Raw genomic sequence first — 17,810 nt, forward strand, 5'->3', positions numbered from 1 at the left:
TTATTGCCCTGGCAAGTTTATTACTTTTTTATATTGTCTATTTTAAAATATTATAATCTACTTAATAAATAGTTCACTAATACTATGGTATAAAAATATAAATAAATAGCAACATAATTTGGTTTGGTCCAGGTTATCCAGATTCTTTCAAATAAAACAAAATATAAATAAACCTGTGAATAATAATTTATAAACTGTTGGATACTTGGATATACTTGGACCGATAAAACACCGCGTTCCGATCTAGCAAGTTATCGGATCGTTAAAAACCGGATGCCGGAGTAGTGGAGAAGTACGTAAGTACTGTTGTGAGTTTCTAAATCGGATCGGTAATTAACGTTTGCCGGACCGGAGCAGTGGAGAAACGGCCTTACTGTAGTTTGAACGTTTGTAAAGGTGAATAGGACTAGCATTTTAGGAGCCTTGTTGGCAACTGTTTGCGTGTGTCTATCAGAATCTTCTTATAAATTAATCTTCTCTGTACGTCGAGAAAACTATGAAGCTGCTAGCAAGTGGGTAATGGGGGCTTGTTGACGCTGGACTGTGCGACACAGGCAGCGGTGACAATTGTCGGAAACGTACACTCTCTAGCAAGTAACAAAAACGGCCCCATTTGAAGAAGTGCTGTTTCATCATCAATAAACACCGTCACAAACACTTTCGACAGAGTACACAATCGCAATAGGTAAAATAATATTCAACTTAGGGTCCTTCAGGAAAAGAGCGTACCAATTCTTAAAAGGCCGGCAACGCACTCGAGCCCTGTGGCATTGAGAGTGTCCATGGTCGGCGGTATTACTTAACATCACGGTAAAAAGATGATGTTTTACACGTGTTAAATATTGAATAATTTCCTCCGGAAAGATTAAAATATTAGCATTGATTTTGGGTGTCATGATTATATTAATCAATTAATACCTTTATCAAATGATATCGAAGAATCACGACAGTTATAAATTTTTGTACTTCGTATTATCAACAGTTTTGCACGAGAAACTATGATAGGTAAGCATTTTCTTTACATTATTTATTGTTGTAACGTTTGTGATAAAATCTCTGGATCTTCTGGACTGATTTAGTCAATTCTTTTACCAGTAGATAGCCACATTATTCGTGCTATAATAACCCAAGAAATGAAAAGACTTTCTCGTGGTATTCGGGAAGAGAAAATGGTCGATCGAAAACGTTTCTTACGAACGCTGTATTAATGAGAGTTATATGGAACCAGCTGAAGTATTTCCGAACCCATACGACAGGGTCCTTCAAGAGCGTACCAATTCTTAAACGGCCGTCAACGCACTCGCGAGCCCTCTAGCATTGAGTGTCCATAGGCGACAGGTATTTCCCAACCAATTCGATTTAGGGTCATTCATGAGCGTACCAATTCTTAAAAGGCCGGCAACACACTCGCAAGCCCTCTGGCATTGATTATCCATAGTTGATAGGTATTTCCGAACCCATTCGACTTAGGTTTCTTCAAGAGCGCACCAATTCTTAAAAGGTCGTCAACGCACTCGGGAGCACTCTGGCATCGATGTCGAGGGTGTCAAAGGGCGGCGGTATCACATAATGATTCACGAGGAAGCTTTAGATATATAATCGTGTCGCTTTTTCATCAGTCACACCCTGACTCTGCAGGTCATGCTAGTGGCATGGCACAACTTCCTCCACTCTCCTCTTTCTTCAGCAAGCCTCTGCACCTGGATGGTAAGAACGTAAAGGCCTTAACTTGATCGATCCAGCAAGTAGGGGATCGGCCTCGAGGTCTGGTGCCCTCCACTCTGCCAGTCACGAGGAGCTTTTGCTAGGTTTTCTGGATCTCTGCGTGTCCAAAAATGTCAGGAAGCGTTTGTTACAAAGATACTTGTATTCGTGTTAGTATGGATAGGTTTGCTGTCCAGGGAATCCTAAGCATCTGCCTCCAACACCACATTTCCACAGCATCTATTTTTATCCTTCCAGTGTCATTATTATATTCAGCGCTATATGGAAAATCGAAAGTTCTTGAAGGACCCTAAGTCGAATTGGTTCGGAAATACTTTAGTGGCAGCTGGATCCACATATTGGTGGTGCACGGCAAAAACTGCCTTAAAAAACGCTCAGTTTTGAAACGACGGATATCGATTACGGGTGGAATTTCGTATTCTGCCACGACGTCTGGTGAAACTCAGCTGCAGGTATTAATCCGAACAACTCCTCTGAACACTCTCCATGGTAAATGCGGTAGACCATGCAGAGTGAGCCCACATCTCTACGCAACGCATGTGTAATGTTTGAGAGGAAAAATGTCATGTTAAGAACAGTTGTGATGTCTAAACTTATGATCTAACTCTCCCGTTTAGGCACCCTGCCTTTAAAAATCTCATCACCTTCCCCTTGATGGCACAGCAGTGTTCTGTAACGCTTTAAATACTTAATTACATGTAGATCACGAGGTCTCAAGGCAAATTATTATTATTTTTTTTTTTTGGAAGTTGTATAAGTGAAACAATTAGATAAAAATGAAGACGGAAGCTAATCAAAACACGATAAAATTGTAAAACAATAATTTTACATATAATTGATACGTGATAAGCGTAATTGATAAGATTAAAAATGGCGGACAGCTTATCAACAGTTGCTTTGATTTGAGAACTGTAATAACTCTATAAAACACTAATTCGGCCCCACATGGGGTATTGTTTTCACTGGGCGGGAGCTTTCCAATCTCCATAAAAGCTTCCTCAGAAGTAATTCTCTCCATAAAACCTTCACAGCCTTCTTGCCAAGGTCCATCTATGATGAATCGCTGTAGAGAGCCGTGTCTTCAACGGCTGGTCGCATGGCGTGTCCCACTTCAGGCGATTCCTGATGGTTCTTTGGGGCTTTAGTGGGTACCGTAGCGTGTACCTCAGCTACTTTTTTAAACTAATTTTCTCTTGCAGTGAAATTACTAATACTGGGCCTCGTAGGCCTGGCCTACGCTCGGCCGCAGCTGGACTGTCCATCTGATGGCAGACAATACCTGTTGGCACATGAATCAGATTGCGCCAAATACTACGTGTGTCAGAATGGAGAAAAACTCGCGACATCACAGTGTCCCGTCGACACATATTTCTCACTGGAAAATCAGGTATGAAACTCACCTTCAAGAAAAGATCGTACCAATTCTTAACAGACCAGCAATGCACTTGGCATTGAGCTTCATGTACATCACTTAAGGTGAGCCTCTTGACCGTTTGCAGGGCCCTATAAAAAAAAAGGCCGACAACGCACTTGCGACCCTTCTGGCACTGTGAGTCTATTAGCGGCGGTACCACATAACATCCGATGAGTCTCCTGGCCATTTGCCCCCGTACTAAAAAAAGGCCGGCAACGCACTTTTGAGTGTTAACATCTGTATATATTTTCAGATATGCGACCAGCCCAGTCGGGTTTCTTGTGGGCAAAGGGCGCTGACATCTTCAATACAAATGAATTGTCCATCGTTTTTCTTCGGTGATTTTTTCATTCCGCACGAATCTGATTGTTCGATGTATTACAAGTGTGAATCGGGTAGACCCGTCCTGAAGTCATGTGAACATGGAGAGCATTTTAATCCTTCCGCTTGGGTAAGTTTAAATATTCACACAAAAATCTGGCATCTTTTATTATGAACAATAAATCCGTCATCCCCTTTCAAACAACGCTCATCTGAAAGCACGCTGGAGTTTCACCCCTTCCGTTGACATCCCATACCTCTGCACGATTTGTGTAACAGCAAAGGAACTCCTTGCTTCTCCATCTCTCCTAGACTTTCTATATGAGTTCATATTAGCAGCGATTAAACATACATCTTCCGGACAGGCATGCCCTCCAATACGCCATGGGATTGTGGCCAAATTACTGTCCAGTTCTAAAAATAAATACCTACTTTATTGACATACGAATGATGATGTTCCCTCACGATGTTATTCCTTCACAGTTCCTAAGAATGTTTAATGCGCACATAGAAAGAGATTCCATCGGTGCACAGCCGGAGATCGAACCTACGACAGCTTCTATATATGTCTAAATTATTGATTTCAGCGGTGCACCCTCCCAGAGTTAGCGGGCTGCCAAATCAAGAATGAAGCTGAGGTATCAGACCAAAACGACCAAAACCCAAACCAAGACCAAACAGACGATAATGATAACGAAACCTTCCCAAATGGTTGTCCCAGGGACTTTCGAAATGAGAAATATTTCCCTCATCCAGAATGTAATATGTTCTACCAATGTGTACATGGAAGCTACGTTTCGATGCCATGCGCTCCTGGCACCGAGTTCAGCTATAGACTCCAGGTAATTGACACTTCTACCGTTTATTTAAATTATTATTATGTAGATAAACTCATTAGCAGCTGTTGCGCGTTTGCGGAAGCCTCAAGCGTTAGGTACTTGATTTGGAAGAATGTTTTTAGGGAAGTTATTTTATATTGAGAGGTCCAGTTTTAAACATTTCCCCTGTGTGAACTTAAAATAAAGAACTTCTCAATTCCTGGAACGTTCTAATAAAATCAAATCAACATCCTTTATTCATTTAAGTAACACAATGTACACTTATGAACATTAAAAATCAAGAAAAGAACCAAAAAAAAGAAGAAAAAGAAGAACTGGCAATAAACTCTCCGCCACGCTTTTCAATCGCCAAGTATGTTGTTTTACACAATGTTTGTAAGGAGCTAATTACCACCTTAATTAAAAAAATATATAAAGTTTTGTCCTCTATCAGCAGTAGGTATGGTGAAATAGGACACGTATTATAATAAGGATTTTATAGGTTTAAATATATAGAATGAGATACCAGATTTCACATCAACAGCTCACAGAATAATGTATGTTTGAATAGGTGTAAGCAGTATTTAAGATATTGTTTTATAACAATTGGCGAAGACTCCAAAGCCTTTAATTATCGTGGTGATGCCCTTTGAACCAGTAGGCTCCGTCTGTTACCATAGGTCTCTTGATGCAGACCCCGTAAATTCATGCAATCCCGTACATTCTACGTATATGTTTATGTGTTAGTTTACATCTGTAAGGCTTAGGGATCCGAGAATTGTTAGATTCTTAGATCTCACCCTCTCATATATTTAGTTATGCAGCTTTCTGACATCTATAATTTAAACATAAACACATATTGAAAAGTCTACTGGCTGTACTAGACCTCAGACTGCTTGCTAATTTCCCTTCGAAGTATTTTTGATAAGTTAGGTTACTTTTTGTACATTTACAAAACATCACATCTATTTTTATAACTCTAGAGTCCGAAGACCATATTATTGATTTAAACTGTGAAATCATTTTATAAAAACACTTATAGTATAAGATCCCGCTATACAACGACCTTCACCGAGATGCTTATTTAATGAAACTTATTTTATATTTAATTTAATATGTCAATAAATATAATCCATATGGGTTGCCTAGCAAATTTCAGTCCAGAGTATGTTTAATTAATATTTAAAAAAAAAATTTTTTTTTATAATTTGCATGTAGTAAATTTTTTGAACTTTTTTCAATCAATATTTTTAATCAGGGTAGTATTGTATATATATCACTTAAAACTTCTTTTATACTAAAGATGTATATATACTTTAGTGTCACATAAAAAATATACACATAAATAATTAATTGATTAAAAACAACCTAACTTTTGCATATTCTATGGGCTTCATACTTTCGATTGGTATAGAATTTATCTAATAATCATACCGGTGAAATGTTTAAAAAAATATTTTTTTTTTAAATTAATTAAAAATACTCTGGACTGAAATTTGCTAGGCAACCCATATGGATTATATTTATTGACATATTAAATTATATATAAAATAAGTTTCATTAAATAAGCATCTCGGTGAAGGTCGTTGTATAGCGGGATCTTAGACCATTAACAAAAACCACTGAGATGGTATTTTGGATGCTGAATTGGTATTCAATTAATTTCAATGGGGAAAATTTAAATTAAATGAAATTCCACTTCGTATATTGTCTAAATATTTTCCACCTGCTTATATGAATCAGAAACCTATTTCATTACATGTGTCCCAGTGCCTACTACTGCTAGTATTTTTAGCAATGAATGAATGAATTATAATAATTAACTTACTTTACAGAAATGCACGTGGCCACACCAATCTGATTGTGGTAATACTGGAGAGAACGATGAAGGTGATATAGATGGCGAAGACAAAGGTACTGGAGACAGAGGTGGAAACGGAGGAAATGGTGGAAATGGTGGAAACGGAGGTAATGGTGGAAGCGGAGGTAATGGAGGCGGTGGTGGCAACGGTGGTAATGGAGGCGGTGGCGGCAATGGAGGAAACGGAGGCAATGGTGGAAACGGTGGTAATGGAGGCGGTGGTGGAAACGGAGGTAATGGTGGAAGCGGAGGCAATGGAGGCGGTGGCGGCAATGGGGGAAACGGAGGCAATGGTGGAAACGGTGGTAATGGAGGCGGTGGTGGTAGCGGAGGTAATGGAGGCGGTGGAGGCAACGGTGGTAATGGAGGCGGTGGCGGCAATGGGGGAAACGGAGGCAATGGTGGAAACGGTGGTAATGGAGGCGGTGGTGGAAGCGGAGGTAATGGAGGCGGTGGTGGAAGCGGAGGTAATGGAGGCGGTGGAGGCAATGGTGGAAACGGTGATAATGAAGACGGTGGAGGCAATGGTGGAAATGGAGGAAATGGTGGAAATGGAGGTGATGGAGGCGATGTTGGAGATGGTGGAAACGGAGGTGACGGAGGCAATGGTGGAGATGGAGGCAATGGTGGAGATGGAGGCAATGGTGGAGATGGTGGAAATGGAGGTGACGGAGGCAATGGTGGCGATGGTGGAAACGGAGGTGACGGCGGTAACGGTGGAGACGAAGGCAATGGTGGCGACGGCGGAAACGGAGGCGACGGCGGTAACGGTGGAGATGGAGGCGACGGCGGTAACGGGGGTGATGGAGGCAATGGTGGAGATGGAGGCAATGGTGGAGATGGTGGAAATGGAGGTGACGGAGGCAATGGCGGCGATGGTGGAAACGGGGGTGACGGTGGTAACGGTGGAGATGGAGGTGACGGCGGTAACGGAGGTGATGGAGGCAATGGTGGAGATGGAGGCGACGGCGGAAATGGTGGAGATGGAGGCGACGGCGGAAATGGTGGAGATGGAGGCGACGGCGGAAATGGCGATGGTGGAAACGGAGGTGACGGCGGTAACGGTGGTGATGGAGGCAATGGTGGAGATGGAGGCGACAGCGGTAACGGAGGTGATGGAGGCAATGGTGGAGATGGTGGAAACGGAGGTGACGGTGGTAACGGTGGAGATGGAGGTGACGGCGGTAACGGAGGTGATGGAGGCGACGGCGGTAACGGAGGAGACGGAGGCAATGGTGGCGACGGCGGAAATGGTGGCGATGGTGGAAACGGAGGTGACGGCGGTAATGGTGGTGATGGAGGCAATGGTGGAGATGGAGGCGACAGCGGTAACGGAGGTGATGGAGGCAATGGTGGAGATGGAGGCGACAGCGGTAACGGAGGTGATGGAGGCAATGGTGGAGATGGAGGCGACGGCGGAAATGGAGGCGATGGTGGAGATGGAGGTGACGGCGGTAACGGAGGTGATGGAGGCGACGGCGGTAACGGAGGAGACGGAGGCAATGGTGGCGACGGCGGAAATGGTGGCGATGGTGGAAACGGAGGTGACGGCGGTAATGGTGGTGATGGAGGCAATGGTGGAGATGGAGGCGACAGCGGTAACGGAGGTGATGGAGGCAATGGTGGAGATGGAGGCGACAGCGGTAACGGAGGTGATGGAGGCAATGGTGGAGATGGAGGCGACGGCGGAAATGGAGGCGATGGTGGAAACGGAGGCGACGGCGGAAATGGTGGAGATGGAGGCGACGGCGGAAATGGTGGAGATGGAGGTGACGGAGGCAATGGTGGAGATGGAGGCGACGGCGGAAATGGAGGTGATGGAGGCAATGGTGGAGATGGTGGAAACGGAGGTGACGGTGGTAACGGTGGAGATGGAGGCGACGGCGGTAACGGGGGTGATGGAGGCAATGGTGGAGATGGAGGCGACGGCGGAAATGGTGGAGATGGAGGCGACGGCGGAAATGGTGGAAACGGAGGTGACGGTGGTAACGGTGGAGATGGAGGCGACGGCGGTAACGGGGGTGATGGAGGCAATGGTGGAGATGGAGGCGACGGCGGAAATGGTGGAAACGGAGGTGACGGTGGTAACGGTGGAGATGGAGGCGACGGCGGTAACGGAGGTGATGGAGGCAATGGTGGAGATGGAGGCGACGGCGGAAATGGTGGAGATGGAGGCGACGGCGGAAATGGTGGAGATGGAGGCGACGGCGGAAATGGTGGAGATGGAGGCGACGGCGGTAACGGAGGTGATGGAGGCAATGGTGGAGATGGAGGTGATGGAGGCAATGGTGGAGATGGAGGCGACGGCGGAAATGGTGGAGATGGAGGTGACGGAGGCAATGGTGGAGATGGAGGCGACGGCGGAAATGGTGGAGATGGAGGCAATGGTGGAGATGGAGGCGACGGCGGAAATGGTGGAGATGGAGGTGACGGCGGTGACGGCGGTAACGGAGGGGATGGAGGCAATGGTGGAGATGGTGGTGGCGGCAGTGAAGCTAACAGATGCAAAGAGAACTGCTATGTACCGTTCTGGAAACACGAAACTGACTGTGACAAATTCTGGCGATGCGTCAATAATGAAGTTGTTCTTGGAGTTTGTTCTGAAGGCCTTAGGTTTAATGAGGAAAAGCAGACCTGTGACTTCGCATGCAACGTTGATTGCCAAAGGTCTGAAATTCAATCCACTGCTGGCATTGATGGCTTAAAGGTTTTCCTTCCATGGAACAAAGTTGACTCTCTTCTAGAAATCGCTAGAAATACTAAGAAAACCGACGACCATTATGAATATTAAAGATATATTTAACCATTATGAATATAAAACATTTAAATTGTTGTATTTCGTATTAAATCTTGTATTGAGCTATTATTTTGTTTTATTAATTTCAAAATACCTCAAGAAAAACTGATGAAAAACCTTTTATATCTGGGCCCAGGTTATCTGTTCTCTCTTTCGTGATTCTTAAGTAGTATTTATCTTCTGTGCCTGTGCCGGCATTTCGAGCCCAAGGGTCTGATAGTACTCTCTTATTAGTCGCAAATTTATCGCAATTATCTCTTCGGCATCTTCTACCACATTTACCATGGATAGCGTTCAAAGGAGTTGTTCGAATTAATTAATCAGGTATTAATTATTAGCTGAGTTACATCACGGACGTCGAGGCAGAATACAAAATTCCACCCGTATCACCTCGACGTCCCTTCCACAACTAAACGCTTTTATGGCAGTTTTTGCCACGCACCACCACTATGTGGAACCAGTTCCCACTGAAGTATTTCCGAACCATATCGACATAGGGTCCTTCAAGAAAAGGCCGTACTTAAAAGGCCGGCACTCGCGAGCCCTCTGGTATTGAGATACATCATCATCACTTAACATCTGGTGAGCCTCCTGCCCGTTTGCCCCCTGTTCTATAAAAAACTAACATTTAATTATTTAGCATATTTTATTTTATTTTATTAATAAATATTAAGCATTTAATTATATACTATCTGTATTCGCGACTAAATAAATGTTATATAAAAAATCCCGAAAATGAAAATCCTTTAAAATTGAATGTTTGAAATTAATCCAACATCACTAAAATTTTCGTTCTTCAGCTTTGATCAAATTTGGTTTCCGGACAATTATCACCGCTGCCAGAAGCTGACTTATTTCTTGTTTTGTTTGTTTTAATAACGTTTGTATTATATTAATATTAGGATACTCTAAGAATAAAACATCAAATGTAGCTGAGATAACATAAATATTCTTATTAAAAAAATAAATCAGTGGCGCTACAACCTCTGTAGGTCTTGGCCTCAGATTTTTTGAATCTGTTTCATGATCATTTTCAAAACTAATAGGCAAGTAGGTGATCAGCCTCCTGTGCCTGACACACGCCGTCGACTTTTTGGGTCCAAGACATGTCGGTTTCCTCACGATGTTTTCCTTTCACCGTTCGAGCAAATGTTAAATGCGCACATAGAAAGTCCATTGGTGCACAGCCGGGGATCGAACCTACGACCTCAGGTATGAGAGTCGCACGCTGAAGCCACTAGGCCAACACTGCTCAAAAAGATATTCTTATTAATCAATCATAATTTAATCCTTAGGCAGCTTTCTCGGGAACCGGAGCGCGCGTGTGTGGAATTGCGCATATTTTGCATCAGGCGTTATTTTATAATTTTATTGCATCGCTACCGCTTTCGTGCTTCTGTTGGCAGATGAGATTATAGTTAACACTGTCAATACTGTTAGTTTAAGCACAGTGCGCGACCTGGGTGATTCGTTTGTCTCTCTCATTTGCGGAGCATATTCGGACCATTACAGATGCGGCGTTTAGGTTAGGTTTAGTTCTGCGGAATTCAGCTGGTCTCTCGAACACTGCCGCTAGGTTGCTATATACGTCATTAGTAAGATCAATTCTCGAAATTAGTGGCTTCAGCGTGCGACTCTCATACCTGAGGGGAAGAACCACGGCTGTGCACCAATGGACTTTCTATTTCTAACATTCGCTCGTACGAAGGAAAACATCGTGATGAATCGTGCTTTAGAAAAACAGGACAGCGTGTGTCAGGCACAACTGATTACCTACTTGGCTATAAAATGATTATGAAACAGATACCCATCTGAGGCTCAGATCTAAAACGGTTGTAGCGGCACTGATTTATTTTTACCCTTAAAAACACTTTTTCAGTCAAATTCTTAAGTTATTTATATACCGAACAACCTTCAAAAGAGCGTAACTTAAAGGCTGTCAACGCACTTGTAATACTGTACCTTTTAGTCATGAATTATCTAATTCAATTGTTTAATAATTAGCAACAGATGGCGCTGCTTCAAGTTACTGTTTAATATAGATGGCGCTATATCATGCATGAGGCATGGAGAGTCCAAAAAACACCGAAATAGAACAGTTGGTAGCCCAGTGAAGGAGGAGTTGAGGACTTCCAGCAGCTGAAAGCCAGCAATTGGCGGGAGGACAGGACAGGAAGTGCTGGAAAAGATGCTGATTTCGGAGGCCAGGACACTTTTTGGTAGTAGAGCCAGCGGAGAAAGTAAAAACTTTTATAGAATACAGCAAACGAGCCTACGAGACGCCCATTTTTGTGGATGCGATGACGGCCTTTGAGGGAGTACACTCTTATTTTGAACAGTTGGAGGTCGTATATATAGGAAAGATCACCAGGAGTCGATTCCACAGTACGCTAGTTGAAGAGAAAATGTATTGTGAAGGAGACACTTCCAGCCATCAAGATGATGAATAAAATGACAATTTTCGTGTGAACAGGTAAAAAATATATTTAAAGTATAATCAATCATCATCTTCATCTTCATCATCATCAATATTCTTCATCTTCTCTTCTATTTCCTTCGCTGGATTAAAAACTCCCCCAGTTTGGGCGTTACATATAAAACACCTTTGGGACTTCTTGTATTGTTGCAACGCGCACTTTTCGCAAAAATAATGTTTACACCTGGAAAAAAAGTGCGTTTAGAATATATCGTCGCCCATGGGCAGTTATGGCTTACTATATAATAAATTTTTAACCAGCTACTTGGTATTGCCAGGAGAGACCCGAACAGAAAGAACCGAGGAAGGTATAAGCGAACAAGTCTGCAGGGGAAGTATGAGAATGTTCCTCCTGCATTTGAGTATGGTCGAGAGATGATGATCAGGAAATGGATGCGAATAGGTGAGAATATATGGAGGAAGGAAGGTATACTGATCCTCCAACCAGAGGAGAGGATCCTCGGCCAGTCTATCCACTGACTGTGCTGCAATGTCTAGAAGTATATATGCTCTGCTGGAAATGTTTCGATAGCGCGTTTTAAGGTGTGACGTCATCGTACCGACACATGAAGGAAGGTTTCCTGATCCTCCAACCTAAGGAGAGGATCCTCGACCAGACTCACTACAGACTGTCCCGTTATGTCTAGAAATGAAGGTGTGACGTCATCATACCGACAAAGAGGAAGGAGGGTTTCCTGATCCTCCACCCTGAGGAGATGATCCTCGACCAGTCTCACTACAGAATGTCCCGTTATGTCTAGAAGTGAAGGTGTGACGTCATCATACCGACAAAGAGGAAGGAGGGTTTCCTGATCCTCCACCCTGAGGAGAGGATCCTCGACCAGTCTCACTACAGAATGTCCCGTTATGTCTAGAAGTGAAGGTGTGACGTCATCATACCGACAAAGAGGAAGGAGGGTTTCCTGATCCTCCACCCTGAGGAGAGGATCCTCGACCAGTCTCACTACAGAATGTCCCGTTATGTCTAGAAGTGAAGGTGTGACGTCATCATACCGACAAAGAGGAAGGAGGGTTTCCTGATCCTCCACCCTGAGGAGAGGATCCTCGACCAGTCTCACTACTGACTGTGCTGCAATGTCTAGAAGTGAAGGTGTGACGTCATCATACCGACAAAGAGGAAGGAGGGTTTCCTGATCCTCCACCCTGAGGAGAGGATCCTCGACCAGTCTCACTACTGACTGTGCTGCAATGTCTAGAAGTGAAGGTGTGACGTCATCATACCGACAAAGAGGAAGGAGGGTTTCCTGATCCTCCACCCTGAGGAGAGGATCCTCGACCAGTCTCACTACTGACTGTGCTGCAATGTCTAGAAGTGAAGGTGTGACGTCATCATACCGACAAAGAGGAAGGAGGGTTTCCTGATCCTCCACCCTGAGGAGAGGATCCTCGACCAGTCTCACTACTGACTGTGCTGCAATGTCTAGAAGTGAAGGTGTGACGTCATCATACCGACAAAGAGGAAGGAGGGTATACCGATTCTCCACCCTGAGGAGAGGATCCACGACCAGTCTCACTACTGACTGCTGAAATTTCTAGAAGTGAAGGTGTGACGTCATCGCTAAAAGGGAGTTTAAACTCACCTAGTAACGACTGGGTCCTTAAAGCTCTCCCTACATATGAAACACTTAAACGGCAGCTCCTCATCACTGTGTATCTCATAGTCCGAATCTTCTTTCGTCTGCAGATCCTCTCTCTCCAGTTGCCAACCGTGTTTATAATCAGATCTGTCGTGGAGGAATTTACAGGAATCTGTAATGACAAAAAATTAAAAAAAAAACCCGTCCCGTTTGTTATAGAACCCATGGACACTGAATTACAAAGGGCTCGCGGGTGCGTAGCCGGCCTTTTTTATATAACGGGGCAAACGGTCACAAGGCTCACCTGATATTAAGTGATACCGCCGCCCATGAACACTCCATACCTGAGGGCTCGCAAGTGCATTACCGGCCTTTAAGTTACGTTCATTTCAAGGTATATAAATAACTTATACACAGTTGTAATAAATATTTACAATTTGACTGAAAAATAAGGTGCTTTTGTATTTACCTCCAAAACCACAAAATCCCGTCTCCTTATAATCTTTACATATATCAGGTTGATAGTCCCACCTGAAAAAAATATGAAAAATCTTGTTATTATCAAATAAAAATGATAAATTTAGTTAATTATCAAAAACAATTTGAAAATGTTGTTAATATTTAAAGAAATGTATGTAATTCACAAAAACACAATGAATTAACAAAACTCTATATTGGGCGATAATTTAATAAATCCAAATTATAAATCCCATAATTAAAAAATTTTATATCAAAAATAACAGCTCTAAGACAATTGTACCTCAGTCTCTTTATTGAAAATCAGAAGTCATACTAAGCAAAGTCTCAACTCTGAGTCTTACCTAACTGTAGCTCTTAAGTTAGCGGGTGCTCGTATTGGACCTTTCCTCACAAAACCCGAACTAGCGTTCCCCGCTGCTGTATCTCGCTTTTTGTAGTATTGGGCATAATTATTTATACCACGGTAAAGCTGGAATATTTAATATTGACATTAATATACCACGGTATATCTAGAATGTTTAATATTATCATTAATAGTTGTTTGGATTTAATTTGACCGTTGACCAACTGCTGACACAGCTCACCTGGCTTTTCCATACCTTAATAGAAGATACACTGACAGCTCATAAGAATATATGTGAATAGGTGTAAGCAGTATTTAAGATGTCTTATAACTCTTATCTTATAAATCAGATTTGAATTTTGCTCATATGCAATTCCTTCAAGCGCCTATGGTGACGCCTGATAGCTTTGAGAAAATCCCACCGCCCTTAACCTCTGATCCTACCAGGACTCTGTCTGTTACCTTAGGTCTCTTGGTGCTATCTACTATTGTGTTAAGGTACATCTGTAGGGCTTTAGGATCTGTAGGGTTGTTAGGTTCATAGATCTCACCCTCTCATATATTTAGTTATCTAGTGCGGCTAATACATACACTACATATATACAGATACTCCAAACATATATAACATATAAATTTAAACACACATTTCTCAATTTTAGTTCCTAATTATACTAACATAAGTGGTCTTTTACTTTTTTTTTTGGTTTAGAAATGGTTGTACGGAAAACATTATGAGGGAATCAACATGGTTTAGATTAAAATCAGGCACAGAATACTGGTCTCCTTCATTTACAATAAAATAAAATCAAAGAAACAGACTGGAGCATTATAATTTATAGCTAATATATTAAATATTATGTTTAATATACCTAGTATAAAATATATATATAACTACCTTGTCATCGGCCTGTCCTTCCAACTCCTCATTTATCTTTTGTGCCTTTTCAAATATTGCTTGAGCATCTTTATCTCTCTCTGTATCAAGTTCATATGTTGCTGTGGCATTTTCTCTTTGTTGTACTACTGACAATGTTGTTGTTTTTGGCTGAAACATATATTATATATAGTAGAGAGAAATAAGAAAATGGACTGGACCTAGTGAAAAGATGTTTTACAAGAAATTCAAGAGAATATTGCTTCTTTGAGAACTGGCAGTTTACTGACATTCACAAGTGTACATTGTTACACTATTTTATTATAATATTTATTTCTTTGTCATGATAAGCACATTGGTTTGAATAGGATAGTTATAGTGAAATTAGCAAGACATTTTTGCTTGAATTGTAAAAATGTCATAACAGATATAAACGTAAATAGAAAATTTTAATGTGTAGAAATCCTAAAACAATATACCTTATCGTCCTCGCTACTATCACTTTTTTCAATAACAACTTTCTGTTTTTTCTCACCAGTTTTTTGAATATTTGGGTTTATTTTCTGGGGTCTTTTCAAAGGCAACACTACAGTGTGTTCGTCTGAATCCGAGCCATTTATCTCTGAAATAAATGTTAATGATGCAATAAAATTTATTTAAAAAAACCTGTTTTAGTTGACAAAAAGAATTACACTATTAACAAAACTGTATACATAAGTATGTGTGTGCAGACGTTTTATTAAAAAATGAGACAAGAACTTGTTTAAAAGTCAATGACACAGGTTAGATTTATTGAATAAAAATCCGGTTCACAATAGTGATGCCAACTGATGGGGGTTATGCCCCCAAATTCAGGGGGAATATAGATGTCCAAAATTCAAGCATGGCTATAACTGGAATATCAAAAAGCTATAATCGAAATAATCTATATAATCTAATATAATTCATGGAAATAACAGCGATTTTATACTTATTGAATATATTTTTAATGCATATTTGAATTTACCTCTCAAAACGGTAGGGTTTTCAAATCCATATTTAGAGGTGTTTGAAGTTAGTCCTAAGGGGAACATTCTGTAGGAGTTGGCATTACTCAAAGTATAGTACATTGAAAGCAATGTTCGTTTCTATATGTATAGCGCGTAATGAATACTTGTATTATCGCACTTACAATATTTTGACATTGTTTTTTGAGAAACATAACCTCGTTAACTAAAACCAATTACAAAGTATACATCATTTAAACAAATACTCGTTGAAGTTAATCCATAACAAAATTTATATCACTTTAAACGGTTTTTTTTAATGTCTAGTAAAAATCGATTTTTTTTGCTAAAAACTTTAGTACCTAACCGAGGTAGGAGAAACGCCTGGCAGCATAAGTGTTTAGTGGTTTAAATTAACAAGTACAGATATAAGTAGGTGAAAGTGGCGAAAATTACTTTAGAACAGTTAACGGTACCTTCTGAGCTTGAAGTTTTTCGTTTTCGCCCGCCTCGGTTTTTCAATTTACGTTTTTTGAAAGTCGTCGGGATTTCTACTTCGGCATCCGACATGACGAATAAGCTGGGTGAGTCTATATTTATTTTAAATAATTATACCTAATTTTATGTTTTGTTAATATACTTGAAAGCAACAATTAATTATTGTTGAATAAGAAAAAAAAATGTTGTTCTGAATTGTTTTGATTTTTTTACAAATTTATGATAGTAACAATTGACATAAGTTATGACGTGAAAAATGACTATCAGCTCAATATTTGACAACAACTAACACCACACAGACTATTAAACCATAACATAATAATTATTATTTTAACTATAAATTCCAAAATTAGGAAACTCTAATAAAGACAAGTATATTTTATATACTTTGCATATAAATCAGACAGCCTGGTCTATGTTCTAATAAGGATTCAAAAACAATTGTGTTCTACGCCATCTACCAAATTACTTTATACCCGTAAAGTGGACCCTACAGCTTGTTTACGTTTATTGTGAACACTTTAAAAGAAGTTTCACTATTTTCTATAATAAATAATTTGTGCTTTTATCCCGAGATTATAAAAAATTAATAGATACATTTAAGATGCTCTAATAATTGTGTAAGACTATAACAGTTGTGTTTAACGTCATCTAACAAATTATATCATAACTATTAAGCCTACAATAATTATGAACGCTAATTGTTTTTTCATTTATCTTTCTGTTTAATTATATATTTTATATAACAAATAAATTGAGCTTTTGTCGAACGATTATAATTAACTATTGCCTTAGTAAAATGTTCTACAGGTGATAAAACATTGACAATTGTATATAACGCCATCTAACAAATTGTATTATAACTATCAAGTCCACATGTCGGCACAGGCTACATTTATGCTAGGAAATAGAAAGAAGACTACTCAAACTTATAAAAATCACCACTAGATAGAAAAACGGTGATTAACTGTATCAATACCAAACACGATAATAATTTTAATGATATTAAATAATTATTATTAATAGCCTAGATATTATCATAATAATATAATCATTATAATTGAATCTTGATTATTACTAAGATTAAACTTTCTAATCTACATACAAACAATTTTATCCATACTAATATTATCAAATTGAAGTAATCAAAATAAAAATAGAAACCAGGTAGTAACTGTATTTAAAAATGATTTAAATAGTCTAGTCGATGAAGGTTTTATTACGCATAGACAAAATTATAGCGGACCATGAAAATTCCTATCGCGAAAACGGGAGATTTCTTTAGCCGACTTGAAAATACGTGTGTTTTGCTTTGTATGTTTAAGGAGTTTTTGCCTAGTGGCCTCTTATCCCTGACCCTCTATGTGCGCATTTAACACTTGTTTGTACGAAAGCAAACATCGTGAGGAAACCTTTGACATGTGTCAGATAGAAGGCTGAAGAATTAGACGAATAGAAGAATAAACATTCTCTATGCAAACATGTCGAAATAGTTATTATTACAAAATATTTCTATCTATTTCTGTGCCATGTTGTGTTTTTGACGTGATAACGTCTTTAAAATCGTTTTAGTCGGGTGACATGTTCAGAAACTTGTGTCACACAAAACCTCACGAGCG

General features: G+C 40.4%; 3 protein-coding genes across 4 annotated transcripts in view; 2 read left to right on the top strand and 1 right to left on the bottom strand.

Annotated features, from left to right (window-relative positions):
* Positions 1-929: 929 nt before the first annotated feature.
* Positions 930-8,930, top strand: LOC125062502 (uncharacterized PE-PGRS family protein PE_PGRS54-like). The gene is made up of 6 exons (XM_047668482.1): positions 930-1,005; positions 2,925-3,112; positions 3,393-3,590; positions 4,048-4,302; positions 6,114-8,088; positions 8,242-8,930. Exons 1-6 carry the CDS (start codon positions 999-1,001, stop codon positions 8,928-8,930), a joined length of 3,312 nt encoding a protein of 1,103 aa, XP_047524438.1. The 5' UTR covers positions 930-998.
* A 2,464-nt stretch (positions 8,931-11,394) lies between these two features.
* Positions 11,395-16,299, bottom strand: LOC125062148 (E3 ubiquitin-protein ligase RNF113A). 2 transcript variants are annotated; one of them, XM_047667776.1, is made up of 7 exons: positions 16,170-16,299; positions 15,187-15,329; positions 14,729-14,878; positions 13,832-13,959; positions 13,480-13,541; positions 13,014-13,182; positions 11,395-11,596 (listed from the first exon to the last, which is right to left on the bottom strand). In XM_047667776.1, exons 1-7 carry the CDS (start codon positions 16,261-16,263, stop codon positions 11,434-11,436), a joined length of 909 nt encoding a protein of 302 aa, XP_047523732.1. In that variant the 5' UTR covers positions 16,264-16,299; the 3' UTR covers positions 11,395-11,433. The 2 variants fall into 2 exon arrangements, with proteins under 2 accessions (XP_047523732.1, XP_047523731.1); XM_047667775.1 differs by lacking the exon at positions 16,170-16,299 and adding an exon at positions 15,714-16,059.
* The window catches only part of LOC125062149 (cysteine dioxygenase 1), a 33,231-nt gene continuing 31,667 nt past the window's right edge, over positions 16,247-17,810 (top strand). The window contains exon 1 of the mRNA XM_047667777.1: positions 16,247-16,277. Within this exon, the coding sequence (XP_047523733.1) occupies positions 16,262-16,277 (16 nt within the window). The 5' untranslated portion in view covers positions 16,247-16,261. The remainder of the gene's footprint in view (positions 16,278-17,810) is intronic.

This window comes from Pieris napi, chromosome Z, assembly GCF_905475465.1.
Source record: "Pieris napi chromosome Z, ilPieNapi1.2, whole genome shotgun sequence".
Lineage (NCBI taxonomy): Eukaryota > Metazoa > Arthropoda > Insecta > Lepidoptera > Pieridae > Pieris > Pieris napi.